This window comes from Felis catus, chromosome D1, assembly GCF_018350175.1.
Source record: "Felis catus isolate Fca126 chromosome D1, F.catus_Fca126_mat1.0, whole genome shotgun sequence".
Lineage (NCBI taxonomy): Eukaryota > Metazoa > Chordata > Mammalia > Carnivora > Felidae > Felis > Felis catus.
The window spans coordinates 73,441,783-73,463,775 of NC_058377.1; the positions used below are offsets into that span (position 1 = coordinate 73,441,783).

At 41.4% G+C, this 21,993-nt stretch overlaps 1 protein-coding gene and 1 non-coding gene across 2 annotated transcripts; one reads left to right on the forward strand and one right to left on the reverse strand.

The window, feature by feature from the left end:
• The first annotated feature begins 1,647 nt into the window (after nt 1-1,647).
• NCR3LG1 (natural killer cell cytotoxicity receptor 3 ligand 1) lies at nt 1,648-19,065 on the forward strand. The gene is made up of 5 exons (XM_011286767.4): nt 1,648-1,887; nt 4,103-4,450; nt 14,662-14,976; nt 16,577-16,674; nt 18,957-19,065. The coding sequence occupies exons 1-5, from the start codon at nt 1,776-1,778 to the stop codon at nt 19,047-19,049; spliced, it is 966 nt and encodes a 321-aa protein (XP_011285069.3). The 5' UTR covers nt 1,648-1,775; the 3' UTR covers nt 19,050-19,065.
• LOC111556832 lies at nt 3,189-3,321 on the reverse strand. The gene has a single exon (XR_002736550.1). It is a non-coding gene; the product is annotated as a small nucleolar RNA SNORA72 (small nucleolar RNA).
• Nucleotides 19,066-21,993: the final 2,928 nt, after the last annotated feature.

A 21,993-nucleotide genomic window follows, 5' to 3' on the forward strand; every position in this document is an offset into this window, starting at 1 on the left:
ACACTACTTTATAGAGTCATAGAGTCTTAGGGTCTTAGAGATCGTGTACCAGTGAGGGAATTCCTTTTCCAGCATTCCAGCAGGATCCAGCCCCTGCTTCCAGTGATAGCATTGAAGTGGAAATCCCAGTGGTTTGCAGAGTGTTTTATTGGGCAAGTTTAGGGATTCATCAGATAACTTCCTTCGGAAGAAGTTATTTAATGATGTCAGTAATATCAGAAGAGGCCTTCTCCCCAGGTTAAGACTCCCTGGAGGAGGTAGCAGTTGAGAAAAGGTGTAATTTGGGATTTTAGAATTCCATAGCTGGACCTAACCTTGTAGATCTCTTACTTGCTAAAACTGTGGCCCAGAAACTGTGACCTTCACTTAGCTAGTTGGTATCGGCGTGGGCACCCTGCTCACCTCCCAGTTCTGTGCTCTTTTCACTATGCATGCTGTTCTGCAGGTGAGTGAGAATGTAAATATCTACTTAGTTACTGACAGTACCACTAAGTCTTCCATTCACACCCTGCCTGATCCTGTAATTCTTACAACAGCCCTGCAGGGAAGATTTTACTATCTCACTTTTAGGGAAGTGGAAACCGAGGTAACTTGCCCACTGTCTGTCACACAATCAGTGATGATGCGGCTGGCAGTTGAGTGCAGGTCGGCCTGTGATTTTCTATAGATTGCATACATTACTTTTAGTGATGTGACGGAAAAACTAGGTAGGATCAGTGAGACTACTGGAATGCAAGATGCCGGCCGGGCATCTTACTATAGCACTGCTACTTGTGTTCTGAACTTTGTAGTTAAAACCGATTTAAAAACTGGTATGGAGGTGGTAAAACTTAGTGATCACTGAACGAACAGGTTTTGCTGGACAAAGTCAGAGGCCACTTTTAGGTTAGTAAGGGGATGGGAAATTAAGGGCTGCCTTCAGATGTTGGATGTAAATTTGGCTTTCAGTTTAAGAAACTTAAGCTTTTTTTTTTTTTTTAAAGTAATGTAAGTTTATTTTATGGATGGTAAGGGCAGTCACCCTGTGGCAACCTACCCACACTCTGGCGCTGCGTTAGTTAACTTCCACCACACGGAGGGGGCGCCCAGCTTCACTTTACAAAGTGAACCTGGGCTCCTGAGGTGGCTCAGTCCGTGAAGCCTGGGACTTCAGCTCAGGTCATGGTCTCATGGTCGGTGGGTTCCAGTCCCCTGCAAGGGGCTCTGCACTGACAGCTCGGCGCCTGGAGCCTGCTTCAGATTCTGTGTCTCCCTATCTCTCTGCCCCTCCCCTGCTTGTGTTTTTTCTCTCTTTCTCAAAGTAAATAAACATTAAAAAACAAAACAAAACAAAACAGAAACAAAACAAAGTGAACCAGAGGCTGACCTGAAGCCCCCGCCGTAAGACACCTCCCCGCCCAAGGCGGTAACCTCTGCCGCCCAAGGCTGGGTTTCCCCGGCTCTCCTGCGCCATGGCGGGGCTGTAGCCGGGCACATGGCTCCTTACAAGTGTTCAACGTAAAGAGAGCAGCCAGCCAGACCCACTTCGCAGACAAGCGGAAGGGACTCATAGGCCTAGGAGGTGCGGGCTCGCCTTTACTTAAGCCCTTTCGCGGGCTTGCGGGCTCGCGGGCTCCCGGGCGGCGGGCTGCAGTCCCGCCCACTCAGTGTCTCTGTTGCTGAGGGCGGGTTGACTTCCGTAGGGGAAGCTTCTGGAGACAGCTTAGTAGGCGGACCCAGGCTCCAGCCGGTCCTTTGAGCAAGTGGGCGCAGCCAGATCGCACGTGGCAGTGGACATGGCTCACGGGTCGGAAGGCCGTGTGTCGCGGGGCTGCAAGCTGCCTCTCCTGCTCCTTCATGTGTCTCTGCCTCTACTTCTGTTCCTGTGGCATTCGCCGCCCAGCGCAAGTAGGCCCGCTGCGCCCGGAGAGAGGGGGTGGGGGGGGGGGGCGGCTGGGTGTGTGAGGTAGGCGGAGGTGGGGGGGGGTGGAGGCAGGATGGGGTGCTGGCCGCGCGGCAGCCCCCTCACCGGTCCGCGACAGCAGGAGTCCCGTCCCGTCCGAGATCCGCAGCCGCTCCGGGCTCTAACGAGCTCCGGGAGCTCTCCTCTGAAATTCGAGTTCGTTTACTCATTCATTAGTGTACTGTCGACTGCTGTGTGCAGAGTCGGCCCTTGTAGAAACCTGGGGCGGGGGGCCTCCTTTGATTCTATGCTCTGAATGCTCTGTGAATTTCAGAGCCGCTTGCATCATTTTGCTACAGCTGAGAAGGGAAAGGGGGAGGAAGTGAAAAAAAAACACCCCACTTGCTTATCCCACTTGTTGTCCGGGAGGTATCTTCACTTTACTGAAAAGTCTGCAGAGAGTGAGGGGAACGTTTTAACCTCGTGGTGATATTCAAACCTTCTCTTTTACTTTTTTTTTGGGGGGGGGGGAGGGACACTGATGGATGTTTCTGTCTAATTATCGAACAGGACACCAGAAGGCTGAAAGGCATATGAAGAGATGTTTAAACTCATTACTAATCATAGAATAGAAGTTAACACAGTAAAATATCACTTGACGCTTACTAGACTGGCCAGAGTAGGCCAGGCTGTGCCAAGTGGTGGTGGGTGGATGGTTAGGGATGTGGGAATGTCGGAGACCATCTGAGTGTCCATCCTCGGGGCTGTACATGAGCCAAATGTGGATTTGCATATAGAGAACTTGTCAACAACTTCAACCAATGGACTCGCCGTACACATAGCAGTGGGAGGATCTTGAAACAGTGCCAGAAGCAGAAACAGTACCATGTAACTCCGTAGCATTTTCATAAGTTTGAGAAACAAAACAAGGCAGTGTTAAAGAGAACAAAAATGTAAGCATTAAACATCTTAGAACGGGTGCCTGTTGTGGGAGGGAGATGGACATACAAAATAATAAATAGTATTTCTATATACTTGCAATGAGCAATCCACAAATAAAATTAAGAGAAAAGTTCTACTTATGAATCCATCAGAAAGAATAAAATACTTAGGAATAAGTTTAACAAAAGGAGCACAAAACTTTTACTCTGAAAACTATATGTTTTTTTAGTTTTATAATTCGTTTAATGGCAACTGGTAATCATCAAATTATCAGTTGTTATCTTTAAAAGTGATTACACTAGCTTTGCTATCATTTCTCAAGGATACCTAGACTTACAGATATTTCCCACATAAGATGCATCATATGAATCACCAGCATTGATAAAACCAGATCCAGGGAAAGAACTACGTTTGGGGAGACATGCATGATCTTAATATAGCAAAGGTTTAGCCTGTCTTGATTATTTACAAAATGAGAACAGCAGGAATATTTGCTGTTGAAAATTTTTAAAGAAGATCTAAAGTGAAATGGAAAAATTATCCCATCCTAAGTTTTTTTAGGCCGCCTAACAAATACCTAAGACTAAGTGGCTTAAACAACAGAGATTTATTTCTCACAGTTCTGGAGGCTGGGGAGTCCACCATCTAGGTGCTGACTGAATTGGGTCCTGGTGAGGGGCCCTTTCCTGACTTGTAGAGGAATACCTTCTTACTTTATCCCCTGGTGCTGAGAAAGAGATCTCTCTGCCTGTCTCTTATTAGGACACTAATCCCATTTAGGAGGGCTTCACCTTTGTGACCTAATCACCTCCCCAAGGCCCCACCTCCAAGCACCATCACACTGGGGGTTAGGCTTCAACTGTGTGAAATTTGGAGGGACACAAACATTCATTCCATAGTACATCCCCAAAACACATGTATGGATTGGAAGACAACATTATTAAGATGGCAGCACTCCCCAAATTGCTACACATTCAGTGCAATTCATGTTAGAATCTCGGCTGAGTTCTTTGTAGAAATTGATAAACTGATTCTAAAATTCCTCTGAAATTGCAAGGGACATAGAATATTGAAAACAATCTTGAAAAAGAAGAACCAAGGTGAACACTCTTACGTGGGTTAATGCAGGGCCGTGAACTAAGAGCGTCTGTACCTGAAACACCCCCTTCCCCTCACAAAAAAAGGGATTTGTTTCCATTTATGTGGTAGTGTTTGAGAGTATCAGGCCTATGTTTTTTTCCAACAGCCTCCCATAACTGAATTCTCTTATTGCCACAGGTTCCCTGCGTGTGAAGATGGCGGGGACAACTCAGACTGTGCTCCTGAATGACAATGCCACTATTTTCTGCCAAGTCTATGGTGACCCCTCCCCAAACATAACCATTATGGGTGTCACCTGGTTTTGGAAGAATCCAGGGTCTGCAACAGAAGTTAAGCTATTTGAGTTTTTTGGAGGCCAACACATGACAGGTCGACCTGGAGCCATGGTGCCTCTTAAGAGTTTGGAGAGTGGGAATGCCTCACTGCAGCTGCCAGGGATCCAGCTGAGGGAAGCAGGAGAGTACCGATGTGAGGTGGTGATCACCCCTCACAAAGCAGTGGGACAAGTCAAGCTGGAGGTTGTGGGTGAGTTCCCTGGGGGCAGGGCCCTGTGGTTTCCATGGTACTGAGGCTTGGGGTGGAGTTGTGGCTGGGCCAGATGGAGCAGAGGTGTGGAACATGCCTATGAGTTAGACAGATGGGTTTGACAGCCGAACAGTGTTGGACAAGTTACTAATCACATAGAACCTCTATTAATCACATAGAACCTCTTTCTGCACAAATGTAATAGTACCTGCCTAGGAGGTTTATTGTGGGGAAGAGTCTATGAAAAATTCAGGTAACATGCTTAGTATAATGTATGGCCCACTGTAAGTGCTCAGTGAAAGACAGCTATGTAAGTTATGATATGATTTACTTAGTGTATGGATGGTGAGTGTTTACTGCAGAGGTGTCTCTGAAAGGTAGCCGGGAAAGGAGTGAGATGCTGGGTTCCACAGATCTGAATCCTGTTTTTTTTTTTTTTTTTTTTAACGTTTATTTATTTTTGAGACAGAGAGAGACAGAGCATGAACGGGGGAGGGGCAGAGAGAGGGAGAGAGAATCCGAAACAGGCTCCAGGCTCTGAGCTGTCAACACAGAGCCCGACGTGGGGCTCGAACTCATGGACCACGAGATCATGACCTGAGCCGAAGTCGGCCGCTCAACCGACTGAGCCACCCAGGCGCCCCTGAATCCTGTTTTAGCTTTGCTGCTTCCAAACTGGGTGATTGGGCCAGTCACTTAACATTTTTGGACCTGAATTTTCCCCTGCACAAAATGGGGTGATAAATCACACCTGTCTCAGGATGTTCTGAGGATTATGTAACATAATGCATGAACATGCCCAGCTGGGTGCTGGTGTGGGGTAGGTGCCCAGTGAAGACTTGCAGCAACAGCCACACTGTCCACCAAACACCTCTTTGAGCTCTCCTCTGTTATGATTGGTCTGATCACATGTAGATGAGCTTTGGGGGGTGTATTTGTTTGCTGGGGTTTGCCGTAACAAAATACCACTGACAGGTGGCTTAAATGACAGAAATTTATTTTCTCACAACCCTGGAGTCTAGCAGTCTGAAATGAAGGTATCCGTGGGGTTGTTTTTTTCTGAGGGCTTTTTGCTTGGCTTGTAGATGGCCATCTTCTCCCTGCGTCTTCAGTATTCTTCCCTCTGTGCATGTGTGTCCTACTTTTTCCTTCTTGCAAGTGCATGGGTCATATTAGTCTAGGGCCCAACCTAGTGATCTCATTGTAACTGAGTTACCTAAATAAAGACCCTATTTCCAAATATAGTCACAGTCCGAGGCACTGGGGTTAGGACTTCAGCATATGAATTTTGAGAGGCCACAATTCAGCCTATAAAAGGGGGACAGCGTCTATGAGCCTTCCCAAAATTGTACTTAGGACTTTTAATATTTTGTACATATTAGTTTGGGGGATGAGAATGTTAAGTTAGGATTCACTTCCTCTGCAACTGACAGAAAGCTTAAAATAAAAGCATTTAAAAACTTAATAGGTTTTATTTGTTAGAATAGCTTTAGATTGACAGAAAAATTGCAAAGACAGTACAGAGTTTTCATATCACTCCCATCTCTGCACACCACTTTCCCTATTATTAACATCTTGCATTAGTATGGTATATTTGTTACAAATAATGAGCCAATATTGATAATTATTATTATTAATTAAAGTCCATACTTTATTCAGATTTCCTTAACTTTTAATCTGATGTCTTTTTTTCTGTTCCAGGATCCCATCCAAAATACCACAATACATTTAGTTGTTATGTGTCCTTAGGCTCCTCTTTACTGTCACAGTTTCTCGGTTTCACAGACTTTTCCTTGTTTTGGCAACCTTGAGATTCTGAGGAGTAATGGTCAGGTATATCATAGGATGCCGCTCTGTTGGCATTTCCCTGCTATTTTTCTCATAATTCACTGGAGTTATGGTTTTGGGGGAGGAAGATCACAGAGGTAAAGTGCCATTTTCATCCCATCCCATTTCTTTGAATGATTTATGACTCTTGGTGTTGACCTTAATCATCTAGCTTTAGTATTTGTCTGGTTTTTCCCCTATAAAGCTACTCTCCTCTCCTCTTTGTCATCTTATAGTCTTTGAAAGGAAGTCACTATGCAGCGCACATTTAAGCTGTGGTAAATTATGCTCCCCCTCCTTTAGAGTGGAGTAGTTACATAATTCATTTGGGATTCTTCTGCACAAAAGATTTCTCTCTTCTCCCTCACTTATTAATCTAAATTTATTGATGTCAGTTTGGACTCAGGATATTTATTTTGTACTTTAGGTTATAATTTCATACAACTTTATTTTATTGCTCAAATTGTTCCTGCTTTGGCCATTGGGAGCATTTTCAGTTGACTCTTGTGTCTCTTTGACATACTCTCATCATTGTGGGGTTTTGTTTTGATCTAAGCACTTCCTTACTTTCTGGCTCTAGAAGATGCTCCAGGATCATCTTGTGTATTTCTTGTCCCATTCCTGGAATCAGCCAATTATTCAAGGAATTCTCTGGTTCTTTTGATTGGAAAATATGTTAGAAACCAAAATGCGGGCACTAGATATGCTTGTCCCCACTGGGATATCATTGCTTCTGGGCCCTCTGAACTGACAGAGCAAATAAATATGTGTATGTATACTAATCTGTGTATATACAAAAATCCGTAAGAATTTCTATTTTTAACCATCTGTGTCTATATTTATTTTAATTTTTTTTCAACGTTTATTTATTTTTGGGACAGAGAGAGACAGAGCATGAACGGGGGAGGGGCAGAGACAGAGGGAGACACAGAATCGGAAACAGGCTCCAGGCTCTGAGCCATCAGCCCAGAGCCCGACGCGGGGCTCGAACTCACCGACGGCGAGATCGTGACCTGGCTGAAGTCGGACGCTTAACCGACTGCGCCACCCAGGCGCCCCTATATTTATTTTAATATAGTAGTTCTTAATGATGTCCCTAACTTTAATCTATTACCATATGAATCATTCTAGCCTCCTTCTTTTGCATATTTGTGAAACCCACTCCAGCAGTAAGAAACCTGGCTCCCATCGTCCTCTCGTCTATTTACTTAATTGTTTAATTCTAGTATATGTCTACAGCCATATCAGAATTGTTAACTTGTACCCCCATGAGAAACAACATTATCACCCAGGGTGTAGTACTTGCAATTCATCTTGCCTTTGTTCTTGTAGACTCCATTTATTTCAGAAGTTCCATAGGTCAGCACCTTTCCTCTGTCCCTTGCAGCAAGGCTCTTTCGTACATTTGTAGTACACTTAGATTTGTTGTTACAGTGTACCTTCTCTCTTTTTGGGGATTCCTTGAACTCTTAAATGGTTTATTTAAAATTTGCATACCTTAAAGTTCACTCTGTGTGTTTGTAGTTCTGTGAGTTTGACATATATGTTACAGTATCACAGAATAGTTTTCACTGCCTCTGCTTCACCTATTTGCCCCTCCCCCTGGGCCCTTTACACCACCAATCTTTTTACTGTCCCCATAGTTTTGCCTTTTCTACAATATTATATAATTGAATTGGAATCATCAGTATGAAGCCTTTTCAGATGGGCTTCCTTCACATAGCAATATACATTCAAGATTCCTCCATATCTTTTTTTGTTGTTGTTTGTTATTTTGGTGGCTTGATAGCTCATTTATTTTTATCACTGAATAATATTCCATTGTATGGATGTGCCATAGTTTGTTTATCCATTCACCTATTGAAAAATATCTTGATTGTTTCCAGTTTTTGGCAATTAGGAATAAAGCTGCCATAAACATTCAGGTGCAGGTTTTTGTGTAGACATAATTTTTCACCTCAATTGGGTTAATACCCAGGAATGTGATTGCTGGATCATATGTTAAGACGATGTTTAAACTTGTAAGAAACTGCCAGTTCTTCCAGAGTGACTGTATCATTTTGCATTTCTACCAGTCATGAATGAGAGTTCCTGTTGTTCTATATCCTCATCAACATTTGGTATCGTTAATTTTTTGTATTTTAGCTATTCTAGTAAGTATGTAGTGATATCTCATCTGTTGTTTTAATTTGTAATTCCCTAATGACATGTGATGTTGAGGATCTTTCTATTTGCTTTTTTGTCCTCTGCATATCTTCTTTGGAAAGATACTTGTTTAGATCTTTTGACCATTTTTCAGTTAGGTTCTTTGTGTCCCAGTTGTTGAGTTTTAAGAATCCTCTGTTATGTTATTTATTTATTTTTTGAGTTATCTGTATATTTTAGATACAAATCCTTTATCAGATATGTGTTTTGCAAATATTTTCTCCCAGTCTATGGCCCGTTTTTTCATTTTCTTAACTGTGTTTTGCAGAGCAGAAGTTCCAAATTTCAGTAAAGTCCAACTTACTGATTTTTTGCTTTCATGGATTATGCTTTTGGCATTGTATCTAAAAGCATATCACCAAACTCAAGGCCGCCTAGAGTTTCTTTTATGTTATCTTTCTAGACATTTTATAGTTTTATGTTTAGGTCTATGATACATTTTGAGTTAATTTTTGTGAAAAGTATAAAATGCATGTCTAGATTCCATGTGCAGACTTTGTGCATATGATGTCCAGTTGTTCCAGCCTATTTGTTGAAGATTATCTTTTCTCCATTGAATTACTTCTGTTCCTTTGTCAAAGATCAGTTAAATACATTTGTGTGGGTCTTTTTCTGGGCTCTCTATTCTGTTCTGTTGGTCTATTTGTCTATTCTTTCACCAATACCATGTTCTATAGATTATTGTAGTTTTACAGTAAGTCTTTAAGATTGTGTTAGTCATCAAATTTTGTTGTTCCTTTTCAGTATTGTGTTAGCTATTCTGGACCTTTTGCCTATCCTTATAAACTTGAGAATCAGCTTGTCAGAATCCACAAAGTACTTTCTGGGCTTTTGATTACATTGAATCTATAGATCAAGGTGGGAAGAATTGACACCTTAACAATATTGATTCTTCTTTTCCATGAACACAGAATATCCTTTCATTTATTTAGATTTTTGATTTCATTCATCAGAATTTTCTGGTTTTCTTCATGTAGATTCTGTACGTATTTTGTTAGATTTAAACCTAAATATTTCTTTTAGGTTTAAAGAAATTTTAAGGGGGCAGACAGGGCACTAATTTAAATGGTATTGGGTTTTTAATTTGAAATTCCAATAGTTTATTGCTTGTGTATTAGAAAGCCATTGACTTTTTTTTTTTTTTTAATTTATATCCAAATTGGTTAGCATATAGTGCAACAATGATTTCAGGAGTTGATTCCTTAATGCCCCTTACCCATTTAGCCCATCCCCTCTCCCACAACCCCTCCAGTAACCCTCTGTTTGTTCTCCATATTCAAGAGTCTCTTATGCTTTGTCCCCCTCCCTGTTTTTATAGTATTTTTGTTTCCCTTCCCTTAGGTTCATTTGTTTTGTCTCTTAAAGTCCTCATATGAGTGAAGTCATATCATATTTCATCATGTCTTTCTCTAATTTCACTTAGCATAGTACCCTCCAGTTCCATCCCCGTAGTTGCAAATGGCAAGATTTCATTCTTTCTGATTGCCGAGTAATACTCCATTGTATATATACCACATCTTCTTTATCCATTCATCCATTGATGGACATTTGGGCTCTTTCCAGAAAGCCATTGACTTTTATATATTAACCTTGAATCTTGCAGTCTGCAGCTGCTGTAATCACTTATTAGTTCTAGGATTTAAGTATTTTTTTGGACCAGTGTTGGGGATTTTTCTATATAAACCTTGTGTCTGAGAACAGACAGTTTTATTTCTTCCTTCTTAATCTGTAGATCTTTTATTTTCTTCTCTTGCCCTACTATACTAGCTAGGACTTCCATCACAATATTGAATAGGAGTGGTCAGAAGAGATAGCCCTGCTTTGTTCCTGTCTTTAGTTTCTCACCATTAAGTGTGATGTTAGCTGTAAGTTTTTTGTAGATGTTCTTTTTCAAGTTGAGAAAGTTCCCCTTATCCTAGTTTCCTGAGAGTTTTTAACATGAATGGGTGTTGGATTTTGCCAAATCCTTTTTTTGCATAACTGATATGATCATGTAATTTTTCTTCTTTAGTCTGTTGATGTGATGGATTATATTAATTGACTTGAATGATGAAACAGTCTTGAATACCTGGAATAAATCCCACTTAGTTGTGGTGTATAATTATTTTTATACATTCATTGTTGGGCTCAATTTGCTAATATTTTGTTGAGGACTTTTGCATTTAGTGTACTGAAACATATTGGTCTATAGTTTTCCTTTCTTGTAATGTTTTCATCTGGTTTTGGGATTACTGTATTACTGGGCTTATAGAATGAGTCAGGATGTGTTGCCTCTACTTTAATTGCTAGAAGAAATTGTAAAAAAATTGGTATCATTATTAATTTAAATGTTTGGTAGAATTCACCATTGAAACCATTTGGGCCTAGTGCTTTATTTTTTTGAGGTTATTAATTATTGATTAAATTTCCCTAATAGATGCAGGCCAATTCAAATTATCTATTTTTTCTTGTGTGAATCTTGGTAATTTTTGTCTCTCAAGGAATTGGTCCATTTTATTCAAGTTATTATATATGTGGGCATAATGGTGCTCATAATGTTCCTTTATTATCCGTCTGTTCATGGCATCAGTAGTGATCCCTCTTTCATTTATGATATTAGTACTTTATGTCTTCTCTGTTTTGTTCTTAGTCAACCTAGAAGCTTATCATTTTAGTAATCATTTCAAAGCCACAGTTTTTGGTTTCATTGATTTTCTCCATTGATTTCCTGTTTTCAGTTTCATTGTTTTCTGTTTTAAATTTTGATATTTCTTTTCTTCTGCTTGTTTTAGGCTAAACTGCTCTTCTTCCTCTAGCTTCTGAAGGTGGAAGCTTATTAATTAAGATAGTTAATTTTATATTTCTCCTCTTTTCTAAAATATGTATTCAATATTATACACTCCACTCTAGGCATTTCTTTTGTAGCACTTGCAAATTTTCATAAGTAGGATTTTCATTTTAATTTCATTTGGTTCAAAATATTTTAAAATTTCTCTTGAGACTTTTTCTTTGACCCATATATTATTTAGAAAAGAAATGATTTATTCTCCAAGTAATTTGGAATTTTTGCAGCCATCCTTCTGCTTATTTATATCTGGATAGCTCCATTGTGGTCAGAGAATATACCCTGCATGATTTCTATTCTTTAAAATGTTTAAAGATGTAGTCTATGAGCTAGAATGTGATTTATCTTGGCGAGTGTTCCACATGAACTTGAGAATAATGTATATTCTGCTGTTGGATAAAGTATCCTATTAATTAATTCAGTCCAGATGATTGGTGGTGCTATTCCTTTCAACTGTTTTCTTACTGCTTTTCTGCTTGCTGGTCTATCACTTAATGGAAGATGAGTGTTAAAATCTCCAACTATAATTGCAGATTTGTCTATTTGTCCTTGTAGTTCTTTCAGTTTTTGCCTCATGTATTTTGACATGCTGTTGTCAGGTGCATACAAGTTGAGGATTTTTAGGTCTTGAATAATTGATCCCTTTTTCACTAAGTAATGTCTCTTTTTATCCCTAATAAAAATTTTGTTGTTGTTGTTGTTCTGAAGGCTTCTTTTAAATTCACAGTTACTCTAGCTTTCTTTGGGTTAGCATTAGTATAGTGTGTCTTTCTCAATCCCTTTGATTTAAACCTATCTGTTTAAACCTGTCTTCATATTTAAAGTGGGTTTCTTACAGAAAACATGTAGGCGACTCTTTTGTTTTTTATCCACTCTGATAGTCTCTGTCTTTTAATTAATATGTTTAGACCATTCATTTAAAGTGATTATGTATAGGGGCGCCTGGGTGGCGCAGTCGGTTAAGCGTCCGACTTCAGCTCAGGTCACGATCTCGCGGTCTGTGAGTTCGAGCCCCGTGTCGGGCTCTGGGCTGATGGCTCAGAGCCTGGAGCCTGTTTCCGATTCTGTGTCTCCCTCTCTCTCTGCCCCTCCCCTGTTCATGCTCTGTCTCTCTCTGTCCCAAAAATAAATAAACGTTGAAAAAAAAATTAAAAAAAAAAATAAAAAATAAAGTGATTATGTATATAGTTGGATTAGTATGTACCATTCTATTTGGTGAACTTGTTCTTTGCTTCTTTTTTTTTTTTTAACCTTTCTCTCCCCCTCTTTAAAAAAAATTTTTTTTTTAGGGTTATTCATTTTTCAGAGACACAGAGAGACAAAGCATGAGTTGGGGAGGGGCAGAGAGAGAAGGAGATATGGAATCTGAAGCAGGCACCAGGCTCTGAGCTGTCAGCACGGAACCCCGATGCAGGGCTGGAACCTGCAGACCATGAGATCATGACCTGAGCTGAAGTCAGACACTTAACAGACTGAGCCACCCAGGCGCTCCTCCCTCTCTCTCTCTCTCTCTTTCTCTCTCTCTCTTTCTCTTTATTGTAAAATATGTTTATTGATGATAAAACTTCTATAATTTTACTACTGGTACTTGATGTTACAAATGTTAGGGTCTTTGAGATATGTAGGATCCTTGTAATGTAACTGGCATAAAAACCCCATGATTTGAGCTCTCCTAATCACATTTGTGATTTCTGTTTCTTCCCACAAAGACCAGTCCTATGCCTTTCATAAATGCATCCAGTAAATGGAGAAATAAGCTGGGACAAAAACTGTACATTCTTTTAATCTACATGTTTTCCACACAAGATACATTTTTTAAGAGGCTCCTTGTAAGGATTTTCCGCTGGAATGGGCAGGTCCTCGTTGCTGGCTACCTGTTTTCTTTGAGTTTCCCTCCTCGAATAGATTTGGTGCCTTGCAGCTCTCTAGGTTTTCCTCTACTGTTATCACCCTGGAGCCCCATTGCTGTGGTAATGAAGTGTTGCTGAGGGGAAACAGTGGATCTTACCATTAAAGCTCATTCTTGGAGACCTGTAAGCCCCTAGGCTGTGACCTTTAGAAGTGTTCCTAGGTGAGACCTGAAGGCTAGAGGGGGCTAAAGTTGGCTAATCATCTTTACCCCAGGTCAGAGAAGGCTCTGGCAGTCTTTTCTCTTGAGAGCATCCTTTGTTATGGATATTGCACTGGGTATATTTTTAAATACCTTTCCTCTCCCCTGAAACAGGAGGGGATTTTTTCTTGAATCTTCACTGTGAGAACCTGGTGGTGTTCCTGGTGGTACAACCAATGAAAGAATGGTGGCCGCCATGAGACTGAGCCCCCCTCCCCCCCCCCCAGGAGTTTCTTACTCTCATCCTTTAGAGATTTGTCAAGAGTTGCTACTTAAGTGCTTCTACTGGTTTATGGCTCTGGTATCTGCTTACGGTGCCATGATCTTGGCCGCGATTCTCTCAATCTGCCTGTCTAGTTGTCAGGGTGCTGGTTTGCCTTGTCACCTCAATTCTCTGATGGATCTAAGAAAACTTGTTGATGTGCAGTTTGTTCATCTTGTTACGACTTCCAGGGTCTTCACATGTTAGAAGGCAAACCAGAAGTCAACAATGACTTTTAAAAAAGGTAGTTTATTGTCTTTCACACAACTGTAGCCAACTCAAGGCAGGTGAGGCAGTTTTGTGACCTTAGGGGACCCAGGATCCTTTTATCTTATCACTTTGCCATTTCTCAACAGGTAGCTTCCACCTTGAGTTTGGAAGTAGTTTCTCTGTCTCTAGTCATCAGGTGGTATTCCAGCCATTCTGCAGGAAGGAGGAAGGGGGAGAGGAAGAGAAGGGCACAGTCCTTTTCTTTCCTTTTCTTTTCTTTTTTTTAAAAAAAATTTTTTTTGGCACAGTCCTTTTCTCTAAGATACCCTTGTTATTTAAGGATACTTCCAGAAAGTTGCTCTCATCACTTCTGATTACAACTAAATTACTAGACCCTAAGTTCATATGGCTACATGGAGGTTGAAAGATGTAGCTTTAATTTGGATATGTCCTTGAAGATTGGAAATTGGCCATTAGCAGTCTCTACCACAGCAGTGTTCCAAGCCTTTCCTCAGATTTTTACAGGTGTCTATGTAGGATACAAAGTAGCTTAAGAAACTCTGCTCTGTAAAATTGCTGTGAGAGTAGGGAGCCATAGCGTATCAGCTGACACTGAAACCAACATTCCCAGAATATTTAGCCTGAGCAGAATCCCCATTCAGTATGCTCACCTTTCCTAAAGGCTTGCTGAATCTTAGGATTGTTACTGGGGCATTGGGTTGATAGTAATCTAGTCCCTACCTACCCTCAAAGTATGACTTCTCTCTTGGCAGCTTTCCCAGTCAGCAGCTTGTTTCCAGAGCAAGCCATAGTGAAAGAAAAGCAAGAAACACTTATTTTGTGTATGTCAAGTGGGTTCCACCTTGACAACATTACTATTACGTGGAAAAAATTATCCCAGAAGGATCCTCAGGAGGTTTTTGAAGGCATCATCACTAATCACACCATCGAGAATGGTATGTTTAATGTCACTAGCTTCTTGATGCTGAAGCCCTCTCTGGAAGACAATATGACCATCTACCAGTGTGTGATATATCACAAATCCTTGCCTACCCCTCAGAAGCTCAATTTCACCTTGACTGTGATAGGTAAGCAACCTCTTGAACATTTCTCTTACTCTTCACCTTGAGGTCAGGTAACATAAAACTTTGGTTCCCAGGCAGTCCCTAAGGGAAGATTGGGGGCCAGTAGGGAAGATAGAAAGCTTGGTATGGCATAGCTCAGCCCTAGAGTCAGCAGTCCAGACTAGGTCTCTTAAGCCAGGGCAGATAGTCTAGGAGGTGGAGAGTGGTGACAAAAGTTCTCAGATGAAAACAGGGCTCCTTGTTAACCATGGCAGTTTAAGTGACCTGGGTGGTCTATATGGCTTGGGGTGTGAAGCTTGCTAGCTACAAGGAGAGTGGGCATAGGATCCTGTCCGTGTCCTCTGAGGATAAGGGTCTATCAGGGGCCAGGGACCCAGCCCTGCCAGCAACTCTTCTGCTCAGGCCCCAGGTCCACTGCAAACTGTTGGCTGGTAGAGGTTGAGTCAGTTCTGCCTTACGGATTGTGCCCAGGATGGGGAGGCCATAGTGGAGTGGTCCTGCAGGAGCCCAGCACTTTCCTTAGCTCAAGGATCCTTAGCTCAAGATCCTTAGCTCAAGGTCCTTAGCTCAAGATCCTTAGCTCAAGGATCCTTAGCTCAAGATCTACAACTCACTATAGAATCCTTCCTGCTGGTGGAATGAGGTCCATTGAGCACATATCTTGGCTTCCTCGGTCACAGCTCTGGTCCTGGGTGGGTATGACCCTTCCGGTTAGATGCATCTGCCTGGAGCTATGAGGGGTAAAGAAGGCAGGGTCTGACAAGGAGCCCTGTGGGATGTGGTCTGGGTGTGCCAGATGGGCACTGGGATGGTCCTGGAGGGAGAGAGGAATTGTTCTTAGAAGTAAGGGCTAGGAATGTGTGTATGGGTGGTGTGTGAAGGGATGTGTACAGGGTATGTGTGGGGCATGGGGAGTATGAAATTGAAACACGCTTTGTGTGTATCGAATAAGGGGTTTGTCTGCATCATATGTATGTCTGAGTCCATTCAGGTTGCTATAACAATTTGCCACAGACTGGGTGGCTTCAAAACAGCAGATCTTTATCTTTCACAGTTCCAGAGGCTGAAAGTTTGCAATGGTTGTGCCACCATGGTTGGGTGAGGACTCTCTTCTGGGTTGCACACTTCTTATTGTATCCTCACATGGTGGAAGGGATGAGGGAGCTCTCCAGGGCCTCTGTCATAAGGGCACTAAACCCATTCATGAGGACTCTACTGGCATGACCTAATCACCTCCCCCAAACCCTATCTCCTAATACCATCACGCTGCGCATCAGGATTTCAGTATATGAATTGGGAGGGGGGGCACACATATTCAGTCTATAGGAGTAAGAGTGTAGTAGTTTGGAAGCTTTGAACATTGCGTGGCATGTGTGTGTGCTATGTAGTGTTCAGTATTGCAGTGTTTCCTGGCAAGTGCTAAACACACTGTTTGATGGGTGGAGGTGTGTGTGATAGGAATGGAGGACGCCAAGACGCGTGGCAGAGGGTCACAGGGACAGGGAAAATGACATACAACCCCAGGTCCTAGCAGTGGTTGTGTGGTCTCTGGCTCCAGCCCTTAGGTTTCCTCTTAATGTTTTTTTCCCCTTTCCCTCTGCAGAATCTGAGAAGACAGCTTGGAGTTTGAACAATTTTTTCTACATTGGAGTCCCCTTGTCACTTGCAGTGATTTTATTAATTATTTATCTTTTAAAAAAGGTAAGAGGCTCCAAAGCAAAGTTTAGCCCTATGTTTTGGAGTTGACTTTGGGAGTTCGGGGATTCTAGAATGCCAGTGGATGCCGTTGAGGAGTTCTTAGGATTGATATTGGTGTGTGTTTGTGGTATGTGGCTTTTCTGATGCTGCACTGATGAACTTTCTTTTCCGATCTCCATGTGGTGCTTTGTGACTCTGGGGAGACGCAGTGTAAAGCCCCTCTGCCTCTTCGTAATGTACACATCTCATTGTGAATCAAACACTTTTGGTTCAGACCAGGTTTTTGAACCATGTATGGGCTGCACTGTTGTTCTCACACATAGAAACTGTGGCTCAGAGGTGAGAATTCCTTCTCCCAGGTGCTGATATTTTGTTAATAGCTCGATGAGATAACCTACCACCAGATTTCATTGGTTTAACTAGGAATTTCTTTATTTTTTTATTTCTATTTTATTTTAGAGAGAGGGCGCAAGTAGGGGAGAGGGGCAGAGGGAGAGAGGGAGAATCCCAAGCAGGTTCCATGCTCGGCACAGAGCCTGATGTGGGGTTTGATCCCATGACCCTGGGATCACAACCTGAGCCTAAACCAAGAGACAGATGCTCAACTGACTGAGCCACTCAGGCACCCCTAACCCGGAATTCCTAACTCTCCCTAAGTGTTTCTGAACTAAAACATGTTTTCAAACATGTTCTTCCCTGACTATGGCCCAAATATCAAATAAAACAACTCAAACTGTAGAGGCCCAAGAGACCAATGTAAATATGTTTTTTAAAATGGTTCCACAGAATAAAATTGCCTTTAGTTTTTTATTCTGCCAAGGCAGAATCTGTGCAGTAGCTAATACGTCTTATTATACGTGCCTTAGGAAAAATAGAATAATCAGTTAATTAAGAAAAAAGGCGGGGCGCCTGGGTGGCTCAGTCAGTTAAGCGTCCGACTTCAGCTCAGGTCACGATCTCGCAGTCTGTGAGTTCGAGCCCCGCGTCGGGCTCTGGGCTGATGGCTCAGAGCCTGGAGCCTGCTTCCGATTCTGTGTCTCCCTCTCTCTTTGCCCCTCCCCCGTTCATGCTCTGTCTCTCTCTGTCTCAAAAAAAATAAATAAACGTTAAAAAGAAAAGAAAAAAGGCTATTTGTTTATCTAAAATTTGCCAACCGATTCATGGGATTTATTCTTTGGGTGGGACCTAGGCCAATGAGACAACTAAATATAAAGTGGTTTTCAAATGTGTCTTGTGGTATTTGTACTGTTCTCCTATTTCTTGCCTTCCTCTGACTTGTGATATCCAGGTGCTCTCATGATAACCTCACGTTTGATGATGATACTTTTTGAAAAAGAGACTCAAGCCTTTGTGACTAGCCTGGATTCTGCAATTTTGCTCCAATTTTGTTTGCAATTTTGGCTCCAAACCTTCACCCTTCCTCACATCCATGTCCTTTGCCATGTAATATTGCAGTGTCCTCCAATTATAGGCTGCTCCTTAACATTGGGCTCAACCTTATGACTTGCTTTGGTCAGTAGAATGAGACCAAAGTAAAAGAGTGCCATTTCTAAGTCTAGGCCTCAAGAGACTTGGTGCATTTCCATTTGCTTTCTTTGGTGCTTTGGATGTTAGTCAGAGGAGGATGCATCCAAGTGAGCCTGTTGGGGGTGAGAGACACTGGAAGCAGAGCCTGCTGCAGGCTGAGCAACACTGGAAGTTAGGGCTAGTTGCTGTATTGGAGGCCACACTAAATCATCTAAATCAGATGATGGCCATGCAGCTCCCAGACAGGTGAGCAAATCTGGCTGAGATCATCAGTACTCAACAGAGCCAACTCTCAAATGAGTGAGAGATAAATACTTATTTTTTTTTTCCAGAGCCACTGTGTTTTGGGTTGGCTTGTTACACAGCAAAAGCTAACTGATACAGCTCCTCATGAAGCTGAATTTTGACTAGAATGTATGGTTGCTATGGAGATGTGCTGCTGAGACCCTTTGCAGAGAGAGCCTGCTATGGAGTGTACTCAGCCAACATGCTCCAGCTGTGTCATCTCAGGGAGCTGCTGCAGTATTTGAGCTTATGCCATGCTCTCCCTGGGAAGCCCTAGAAAATAGCTGAGAAGGCCAGGAGGCTTTGTAGTTCCCTGTTGGGGTGGCTAACACTTTCTCAGAGTTGCACTGTAGTCTGAGGCTCTTGCTACCCAATCTTCTCCTTCCTCGAACCTTCACAGATATGAGACCTGCATCATGGTCTAAAGGTTTTACCCCCATACTCATGTGCCCTCTCCCCTTTATCTTTCACAGGCACGACCCCAAACACGTCCCTTATCCTGTGTCTTGAAAGCTTCTTCTCAAAACACCCAAACCTATACAGCAGAGACTGAGGAATTAAAATGAGGTGCTGTCATTATGATGCATTCGTGTCTTATTCACATGGAGGAACCACTAGAACATTGGAAGTTCTTACACAGAAACATCAGAAACAAGGTTTCTCAGCAAATGCATAAGTAACTGAAATTACTTTTCCTAATGGCTTTAATGGTTTGCTCAAGAGCAGACTGTTCATTCTTCCTTCCTTAATAGCCTTCTGCCAATCAGCTCATCCAAGAAAAAGAAAGCAATGCTTTCCAAAGAAGACATACAGATAGCCAACAGATACATGAAAAGGTGCTCAACATCACTAATTATCAGGGAAGCCAAAACCACAATGAGATATTAGCTCATACCTGTCAGAATGACTATTATCAGAAAGACAAGAAACAACAAGTATTGGTGAGGATGTGGAGAAAAGGGAGCCCTAGTGCACTATTGGTGAGAATGAAAATTGGTCAGCCACAATGGAAAACAGAACAGTTCTATCTGAAAATAGAACTACCATATGACCCAGCAATTCGACTTCTGGGTATTTGAAGAAAATGAAAACACTAACTCTAAAAGATATATGCGCCCCTATGTTCACTGAAGTATTATTTACAATAGCCAAGATATAGGAACAAGTGTCCATTAATAGATGAATGGATAAAGAAAATGTTATACCTGTGTCACACACACACACACACACACACACACACACACACACACACAAAATGAAATATCTATGTATATATAAATGGAATATATAATATATATGTAAAAAATATATATAAAATTCTATTAACATATAATGTAATTTATTCATTTTGGAATCTTATTCACCCTTACAAAAAGAGTGAAATCTTGTCATTTGCAACAATATGCATGAAACACCTTGAGGGTGTTATGCTAAGTGAAATAAGTCAGACCGAGAAAGACAAATACCGTATTATCTCACATGTGCAATCTAAAAACCAAAACCCAAGCTCATCAATAACAGAACACAGTGGTGGTTTTCAGGGTGGGGTGGGGTGGATGCAACTGGTGAAAGTGGTCAAAAGGTACAAACTTCTAGTTATAAAATAAGTCATGTGGGTGTAATGTACACCATGGTGCCTTTAGTTAACAATACTGTAATGCATATTTGGAAGTTACTAAGAGTAAATCTTAACAATTTAGAAAAACCAATTTGACAATAAATTTCATATATTAAAAAAAAATTTAGAAAAACTTTTAAGAAAAAATGTTTTTGTAACTATGTATAGTGACAGGTGTTAATTAGACATATTGTGGTGATCGTTTTGCAACATATACAACTGTTGAATCATGTCATACACCTGAAACTCATATAATGCTGTATGTCAATTATACTCCGATTAAAAAAAAAGTAACATTTAGTGTTTCTGGACTGTGGGCTGTATCCATTTCAAATTCTGCTTCTTAGTTCAATGAGATTGACCTGTACATGTTAATATAAGAATAAATCTATTGAACTGCACTTTTAATTTAATATCTCTAAATTTTTCTTTGAGAGGAGACAAGTGACTTGTCTAGGGTCTCATGGCTAGTAAAGGGGAGAGCTCGGGTTTTTAATCAATGTGTCCTACTACCAACGAAGATCCAGGGTGGGGTTGGGCTGTGAAAGATGAGCTGGAACATTAGGTTTAGAGGAGAGGCTTAGTCTGTACGGTTCTTGTCTATTCTTTTTTTTTTTTTATATGAAATTTATTGTCAAATTAGTTTCCATACAACACCCAGTGCTCATCCCAAAAGATGCCCTCTTCAATGCCCATCACCTACCCCCCCCTCCCTCCCACCCCCCATCAACCCTCAGTTTGTTCTCAGTTTTTAAGAGTCTCTTATGCTTTGGCTCTCTCTCCCACTCTAACCTCTTTTTTTTTTTCTTTTTTTTTTCCTTCCCCTCCCCCATGTTTCTGTTAAGTTTCTCAGGATCCACATAAGAGTGAAAACATGGTGTCTGTCTTTCTCTGTATGGCTTTTTTTCACTTAGCATAACACTCTCGAGTTCCATCCACGTTGCTACAAAGGGCCTTATTTCATTATTTCTCATTGCCACGTAGTACTCCATTGTGTATATAAACCACAATGTCTTTATCCATTCATCAGTTGATGGACATTTAGGCTTTTTCCACAATTTGGCTATTGTTGAGAGTGCTGCTATAAACATTGGGGGTAGTTCTTGTCTATTCTTAGGGGAGGACCTGTTGGTTAGTGTGCTTGACCATTGCCTTAGTTTCTGTAACTGAACCAAAGTGACTGATGCTATTCCCAAATGGATCTGTGTGTGGGCACCTCATTCAGGACAGAAGTTGAAAGGAGTGTGGAGGGTCTTATGCCAGGTGTTAGTCATGGGTAAGGTACAATGGTGGTTCTGAATGTAGTTATCAGGGATGTGAGGTTGTATTTCAGGATCTTTGTGGGGCAGAGGAGCCCTGTTTACATCTCTATTGAAGGTTGAAATAATGACCCTGAAAACAGTTCTTAGGTCACTCAGGCGGGGCACAGTCAGTGCATGGGCATAACTGACATGGAAAGCTCTTGGCTAAGAGAGAAGACTAGAATGGAATCCCCATAGCAGAGTTCCCACCTGAGGGTGATTTAGAGTCCCTCTAGTGGCGGCACTGGGGATTGCGGCATCAGTGTAGTTGGTGCCTATTTCAAGGATACATCATTAGAGGAGCTAATGAATCTCATAAAATGGAGATCTGGAAGGAAGAACAGGGCAACGGTTGGAACTGTGGAGCAAATGAAGTAGTCCAAAAGTGTTTACCATCATCAAAAGAGACGTGATTCAAAAACAATGACACCCTTTGGGAATAGTAGTAAGGCAGTTGAGGTTTTTTCAGTTTTGTAAAAGAAATTATAATTTTGTAGATATTGCAATAGAGTAGTAAAGTAATATAAGGAAAAAATAAAATTAGTGGGAAAATGACAAATGGGATCTTTTATAGGAAGATAAAAAATTAGA